The following is an 8,184-nucleotide window of genomic DNA, read 5'->3' as shown; positions in this document are numbered from 1 at the left end:
ATTATATACATTGTATTAGTATTATTAATAATAATAATTAATAATTAATATTGTATAAATTAATATTATAATAATTAGGGCTGCAACTAATGATTAATTTGATCATCGATTAATCTGTCGATTATTACTTCGATTAATCGATTAATGATCGGATAAAAGAGACAAACTACATTTCTATCCTATCCAGTATTTTATTGGGGGAAAAAACAGCATACTGGCACCATACTTATTTTGATTATTGTTTCTCAGCTGTTTGTACATGTTGCAAAGCTTTATTAAAAAAACAAAAAAAAACAATAATAAAATAAAAATAAAAAACTCTGCGCATGCGCATAGCTAGATCCAACGAATCGATGACTAAATTAATCGGCAATTATTTTAATAATCGATTTTAATCGATTTAATCGATTAGTTGTTGCAGCCCTAATAATAATATAATATTAATTATTATTATCAGTTATTATATTATTGTATTATATTATATATACTATATAAAAATATATATTATTTTTACTTTGAACACGTAAATATGTAGATCAACTACAGATCTATCCGTCGATTAAAAGATTTTAATATTTATATTTATTAAAAAAAAACAGCCTGCATGGCAGCTTTGTGTTATTGGTATCAATATTGCATCTTTTTCACGTTACATTACACCTGTTTGCTCTTTTAATCCACTTTTTTGTGTTTTTTTCCTGTAAGACCAGTCTTCGTGTATTAGTTCTATCACATTATTTCTACGAAACAGAGAAAATAGGAGAAAACTAAACAAACAAACACTGCAGTACAAGCCACTTGTTCTTGTTCCCCGCCTCGCTGTTCTTTAATTCAAGTCAGTAAACCCTCACATGCCTCAAATATGTACAGAGTCCCCCAATAGTTCCAAAAGAATAGACAATATTTACATTCCTGTTCCAGGTTTGTCACAGTCCAACACGGCCAGCTCCGTGTTGTTCCGAGTCTCTGTGGCGACTTACCGTCGGCGCAGGTGTGCTCTCACTTGCCGTACGATACGCCTTTGCCTCGCCGTAGCCAGTCCCTCCAAGGCGACTGGGCCTTGTCCTGGCTGGCGTCCACGTCCACGCCCCAGGGGAAAGCGGCCTTGCTGGGATTGCGGAAGAAAGACGTGCCGTGCGGGGACGTCTTCTTCTGAGGTTGTTCCGACTGCTGCTGGCTCCTCAGCTGCTGGTTGATGACGATTTGGATGTCGTCCTGGGGAAAAAATCTGCATGTTATGTACTTTGTAGGCCAAAGACATTGGTACACACAAAATGTTGGGATTTGTGGGGCATATATATAATATACAGAACCCAAAAGCAGTGAAGTTGGCATGTTGTGTAAATGGTAAATACAAACAAAATGATTTGCAAATCATTTTCAACTTATATTCAATTAAATAGACTGCTAGGGCTTGGACTGGTCCTGGATCGAGCTTGGGCAGGTCTTGGATCAAAATAGATAACCCCTCGCGTCTCCTCCCATCGTACACAATGGAATTTTACAAGCCTTTGGCTTGGTGCAACAAAGACAGCCTCTTGTTTGTTCACTGGGAACTCAAGAGAACAGAAAGTTTTTTGATAATTTACATAACATTTTTCTGACAGTCACGTTGTGTAAATGGTAAATAAAAACAGAATACAATGATTTGCTCATCCTTTTCAACCTATATTCAATTGAATAGACTGCAAAGACAAGATACTTAACGTTCAAACTGGAAAACTTTTTTGCAAATATTAGCTCATTTGGAATTTGATGCCTGCAACATGTTTCAAAAAAGCTGGCACAAGTGGCAAAAAAGACGGAGAAAGTTGAGGAATGCTCATCAAACACTTATTTGGAACACCCCACAGGTGAATTGGGAACAGGTGGGTGCCATGATTGGGTATAAAAGCAGCTTCCATGAAATGCTCAGTCATTCACAAACGAGGATGGGGCGAGGGTCACCACTTTGTCAACAAATGCGTGAGCAAATTGTCCAACAGTTTGAGAACAACATTTCTCAACCAGCTATTGCAAGGAGTTTAGGGATTTCACCATCTACGGTCCGTAATATCATCAACTGACGCTTCCGTCAGTCTACCCCAGGGCAGTTGTGGCTATGAAAGTAGCTTACCACCACCAGGTGTGAATGAATGATGGGTTTTTAACATGTAAAGTGACTTTGGGTACTTAGAAAAGCGCTATATAAATCCCAGGTATTATTATTATTATTATTATTAAAAGGTTCGGAGAATCTGGAGAAATCCCTGCACGTAAGCGATTATATTAAAAACCGACATCAGTGTGTAAAGGATATCACCACATGGGCTCAGGAACACTTCAGAAACCCACCGTCAGTAACTACAGTTGGTCGCTACATCTGTAAGTGCAAGTTAAAACTCCACTATGCAAAGCGAAAGCCGTTTATCAACAACACCCAGAAACGCCGCCGGCTTCGCTGGGCCCGAGCTCATCTGAGATGGACTGATGCAAAGTGGAAAAGTGTTCTGTGGTCTGACGAGTCCACATTTGAAATTGTTTTTGGAAACTGTGGACGTCGTGTCCTCCGGACCAAAGAGGAAAAGAACCATCCGGATTGTTATAGGCGCAAATTTTGAAAAGCCAGCATCTGTGATGGTATGGGGGTGTATTAGTGCCCAAGACATGGGTAACTTACACATCTGTGAAGGCACCATTAATGCTGAAAGGTTCATACAGGTTTTGGAGCAACATATGTTGCCATCCAAGCAACGTTACCATGGACGCCCCTGCTTATTTCAGCAAGACGATGCCAAGCCAGGTCTTACAACAGCATGGCTTCGTAGTAAAAGAGTGCGGGTACTAGACTGGCCTGCCTGTAGTCCAGACCTGTCTCCCATTGAAAATGTGTGGCGCATTATGAAGCCTAAAATAGCACAACGGAGACCCCCGGACTGTTGAACAACTTAAGCTGTTCATCAAGCAAGAATGGGAAAGAATTCCACCTGAGAAGCGTCAAACATTGGTCTCCTCAGTTCCCAGTTTACTGAGTGATGTTAAAAGGAAAAGCCATGAAACACAGTGGTAAAAATGCCCCTTTTGCAATGTGTTGCTGCCATTTAATTCTAATTTAATGGTTATTTGCAAAAAAAATTATTAGTTTCTCAGTTGGAACATTAAATATCTTGTCTTTGCAGTCTAATCAATTGAATATAAGTTGAAAAGGATTTACAAATCATTGTATTCTGTTTTTATTTACGACTTACACAAGGCGCCAACTTCGCTGGTTTTGGGTTTTGCATATTGTGGTGCAGTTCATAAAAACGTACTCCTAAATTGCTCCAACGTACGTCGAGTAAGGCTCCCCTTTTCTGAAAAATGCCCTAGCTCGATGCTAATATACGTTGCTATGCATTAGCGAGTTTACATGCCAACTCCAAATTTGTGAAGGAAAACTACAACTCAGAGGCACGTTACAACCAAACAGCTGGTGCGTAGTAAGTACAATACTTACAGTATTAACACTTTTTAGGGCGCAACAAAAGACTGACGTGACTCGCCGACACACCATAAACTCCATCGAACGTCTTGGACTTGCTACTGTAATTAAGACTCAGAAATGATACATCAACTGGGCAGCAGTGATCGTAATCTGCTCATTTCTTAAATGTTACAAAAAAAAAAATTAGATTTTATCAACAAAAAAAAAGTTTTATTTATTAACACGAACAAAAGTACTGAACAATTCGTACTGGTATCGAGTCCCAGGTATCGGGAATTGGTACCGTATCGGTTCAAATGTGAACGGTCCCTAGCTGTAATACACAAGACACTTAATATAGGCCAAAAATATGACTACAACTGTCTAGATGTGTGCCTTTGCTAGTGTCGTTGTTGCGTACAACTCGTGATGTGTATGCATACTTTTATGGTAGGTTAGTTTGGGTACATGTCGATTTTTAAGATGTTAATGAATGTATATTTGTCCATTTTTAATGAATGATAGACAAACGTGATAGTTCATTGTGTTGGCTGAGGGGTGTAGTTCATTGCAATGGCCAGTAGATGGCAATGTTGTTATAGTGGGAAAGTTAAGAGTTGGTATTGCAAACAAACTTAATGTTTTGTTATTTTAATAAATGCGCTAAAATAAGAGTTGAAAGTGATTATTGATTTATTTCCCCTTTTTCTGCATCGATGAACGTGTGGAAGGAGAGCTTAGAGTCCGAATGTAGGAGATGAGTTTAGCAGACTGACAATTTAAATAACAACATATTAATATTGCTGTTATTTTTATTGGTCGGCTACTGAGAGGTTGGAGGGGGGGGGGGGGAATGGTTTGGGGGGGGTGTAGTAAAAAAAATTTTAAAAATTTTTTTTTTGTCATAAAGAAATACAATCATGTGTGCTTACGGACTGTATCCCTGCAGACTGTATTAATTTATATTGATATATAATGTATATATTGTGTTTTTTATGTTGATTTAATTTTAATATATATATATATATATATATTTTTTTTTTTTTTTTTTTTTTTACATTTCTTGTGCGGCCGCGGCCCGGTGGTTGGGGACCACTGATTTAGAACATATCATAATCTGTTTATGCAATCAAAGTTGCTCAAATTTGATGATCTTGTTAAATATAATACATTAATAATCTTATATAAAGCATTAAACAAATTATTGCCGTCTAATCTACAATGTTTTTTTATAAGACGAGTGCAACAACTTGTACCGGAAGTAGCGTGACGTCACAAGTTAAAAGGCTCCTAATATTTCCCCATTGTTTACACCAGCAGCGAGAGCGATTCGGACCGAGAAAGCGACGATTACCCCATTAATTTGAGCGAGGATGAAACATTTGTGGATGAGGAACGTGAGAGTGAAGGACTAGAGTGCAGTGCAGGACGTATCTTTTTTCGCTCTGACCGTAATTTAGGTGCAAGGGCTCATTGGATTCCACACTTTCTCCTTTTTCTATTGTGGATCACGGATTTGTATTTTAAACCACCTCGGATACTATATCCTCTTGAAAATGAGAGTCGAGAACGCGAAATGGACATTCACAGTGACTTTTATCTCCACGACAATACATCGGTGAAGCTCTTTAGCTACTGAGCTAACGTGATAGCCTCGTGCTTAAATGCAGATAGAAACAAAAGAAATAAACCCCTGACTGGAAGGATAGACAGCAGATCAACAATACTACCAAACCCTGGACATGTAACCACACAGTTAATGCTGTGCCGCCTGTCGAAGCCTAGCAATGCTGTTGCTAACGACGCCATTGAAGCTAACTTAGCTACGGGACCTCGTCAGAGCTATGATAAAAACATTAGCGCTCCACCTACGCCAGCCCTCATCTGCTCATCAACACCCGTGCTCACCTGCGTTCCAGCGATCGACGGCGCGACGAAGGAATTCACCCGATCATCGATGCGGTCGGCGGCTAGCGTCGGATAGCTCGTCTGCTATCCAACTCAAAGTCCTCCTGGTTGTGTTGCTGCAGCCAGCCGCCAATACACCGATCCCACCTACAGCTTTCTTCTTTGCAGTCTCCATTGTTCATTAAACAAATTGCAAAAGATTCACCAACACAGATGTCCAGAATACTGTGGAATTTTGCGATGAAAACAGAGCTTTTTGTATTGTGATACAATGTGTCCGAATACTTCCGTTTCAACCATCGACGTCACGCGCAAACGTCATCATACATAGACGTTTTCAACCGGAAGTTTCCCGGGAAATTTAAAATTGCACTTTATAAGTTAACCCGGCCGTATTGGCATGTGTTGCAATGTTAAGATTTCATCATTGATATATAAACTATCAGACTGCGTGGTCGGTAGTAGTGGCTTTCAGTAGGCCTTTAACGTGGGCAGAGTTATTATAGTGTTCCCAATGTTAAAAAGGATACAGCCATTGTTTACAAATTTGGTAAATAAATAACCCAAAAATGTATATTTTGTTGTTTTCTTACTGTACCGAAAATGAACCGAACCGTGACCTCTAAACCGAGGTACGTACCTGAACCAAAATGTTTGTGTACCGTTACACCCCTAGTGAAATTCCATAATCTCCTACGGCACACCAGACTGTATCTCACTGTGGTTGGAAAACACAGTGACAACATTGTGAGAAGGTTGGACCAGCAAAGGAATCCTTACCTGCCAGACTTCCAGTTCCTGCGAGAGCTCCAGTTTACGCTGGATGGCCTCTAATAACTGATTGTTCAGAGACATCATGTCATTTTTACTGCGCACCAGCTCCGCTTCCATCAGGTTCTTCCTGCCACACATCACATGACAAATACATTCAAGACTTCTCCGGCACTAGAGACCAACGGAAGAAGTTCATACGGGTTACGGGGAGGACTGACTTGGCGATGGCGTCATCTCGGTCTCGGATGGCCTGCTGGATTTCGGCGTTCTCCTGCTGCAGCCTGGAGTCCTGCAGAGAAGCAGCAAGTTTGTTGTTTTATTCCTTCCTTCTCAGGGCACTGAATTGGTATGGTCCAAATGTAATCGGTACCCATCCCTAGTTGTGTGTGTGGTGTGTTGATACCATCATAACACACCACACACATAACCAATAAAACTATTCACAGACAAAATAATCTATTCGGATTCAGAAAATCTTTATCCCAGAATCTAGATAGGACATCTCTAGTCCGTGGACCAGGTGCAGTATTTATCCTCTACAAGAGGAGACATACCCAGACAAGTATGGTTTCGCTCTATTACGATACAAGGAAGTGAGACCTCTGCCAGCACAACAACAGTCGTTAGGATGGAAATCAGCCTCGTTAACATTCCAGCCGGTTGTCTCAATGATGCCAGCAACTAATCAGTGGTTTTTGCAAATATATGAATAAATATGATCGGAGTCTCCAAAGGGAAGGTGACAATAATTGAGAAGGACTACTTTGTGGAACACAGTTCAGGCATCGTGAGATACAAAACCCAAAACCAGTGAAGTTGGCAGGTTGTGTAAATACAAACAGAATACAATGATTTGCAAATCCTTTTCAACTTATATTCAATTGAATAGACTGCAAAGACAAGATATTTAATGTATTTAACTACATTTTTTTGGCAAATAATCATTAACTTGGAATTTAATGGCAGCAACACATTACAAAAAAGTTGTCACAGTGGCATTTTTACCACTGTCTTACATGGCCTTTCCTTTTAACAACACCCAGTAAACCTTTGGGAACTGAGGAGACCAATTTTTGAAGCTTTTCAGGTGGAATTCTTTCCCATTCTTGCTTGATGTACAGCTTAAGTTGTTCAACAGTCCGGGGGTCTCTGTTGTCGTATTTTATGCTTCATAATGGGCCACACATTTTCAATGGGAGACAGGTCTGGACTACAGGCAGGCCAGTCTAGGCTGTTGTAACTCGTGGCTTGGCATTGTCTTGCTCAAATAAGCAGGGGCGTCCATGATAACGTTGCTTGGATGGCAACATATGTTGCTCCAAAACCTGTATGTACCTTTCAGCATTAATGGCACCTTCACAGATGTGTAAGTTACCCATGTCTTGGGCACTAATACACCCCCATACTATCACAGATGCTGGCTTTTTGAACTTTGCGCCTATAACAATCCGGATGGTTCTTTTCCTCTTTGGTCCGGAGGACACGACGTCCACAGTTTCCAAAAACAATTTGAAATGGGGACTCGTCAGACCACAGAACACTTTTCCACTTTGCATCAGTCCATCTCAGATGAGCTCGGGCCCAGCGAAGCCGGCTGCGTTTTTGGGTGTTGTTGATAAATGGCTTTCGCTTTGGATAGTAGAGTTTTAACTTGCACTTACAGATGTAGCGACTAACTGTAGTTACTGACAGTGGTTTTTGAAGTGTTCCTGAGCCCATGTGGTGATATCTTTTACACACTGATGTCAGTTTTTGATCCAGTACGCCTGAGGTATCGAGGGTCACGGCCTTGCTGCTTACGTGCAGTGATTTCTCCAGATTCTCTGAACCTTTTGATGATATTACGGACCGTGGATGGTGAAATCCCTAAATTTATTGCAATAGCTCGTTGAGAAATGTTGTTCTTAAACTGTTTGACGATTTGCTCACGCATTTGTTCTCAAAGTGGTGACCCTCGCCCCATCCTTGTTTGTGAATAACTGAGCATTTCATGGAAGCTGCTTTTATACCCAATCATGGCACCCAATTAGCCTGTTCACCTGTGGGATGTTCCAAATACG

At 40.4% G+C, this 8,184-nt stretch overlaps 1 protein-coding gene across 1 annotated transcript in view; it reads right to left on the bottom strand.

Moving 5' to 3' along the window:
• Positions 1-776: 776 nt before the first annotated feature.
• LOC133663574 (BICD family-like cargo adapter 1) overlaps positions 777-8,184 on the bottom strand; it is a 47,735-nt gene continuing 40,327 nt past the window's right edge. Inside the window, exons 7-9 of the mRNA XM_062068137.1 lie at positions 6,343-6,413; positions 6,131-6,251; positions 777-1,215 (exon numbers count right to left, since the gene is read on the bottom strand). Coding sequence (XP_061924121.1) covers positions 1,000-1,215; positions 6,131-6,251; positions 6,343-6,413 — 408 coding nt within the window. The 3' untranslated portion in view covers positions 777-999. The remainder of the gene's footprint in view (positions 1,216-6,130; positions 6,252-6,342; positions 6,414-8,184) is intronic.

This window comes from Entelurus aequoreus, linkage group LG13 (genome assembly GCF_033978785.1).
Source record: "Entelurus aequoreus isolate RoL-2023_Sb linkage group LG13, RoL_Eaeq_v1.1, whole genome shotgun sequence".
Classification (NCBI taxonomy): domain Eukaryota; kingdom Metazoa; phylum Chordata; class Actinopteri; order Syngnathiformes; family Syngnathidae; genus Entelurus; species Entelurus aequoreus.
This window is presented reverse-complemented; position numbering and strand designations above follow the sequence as displayed.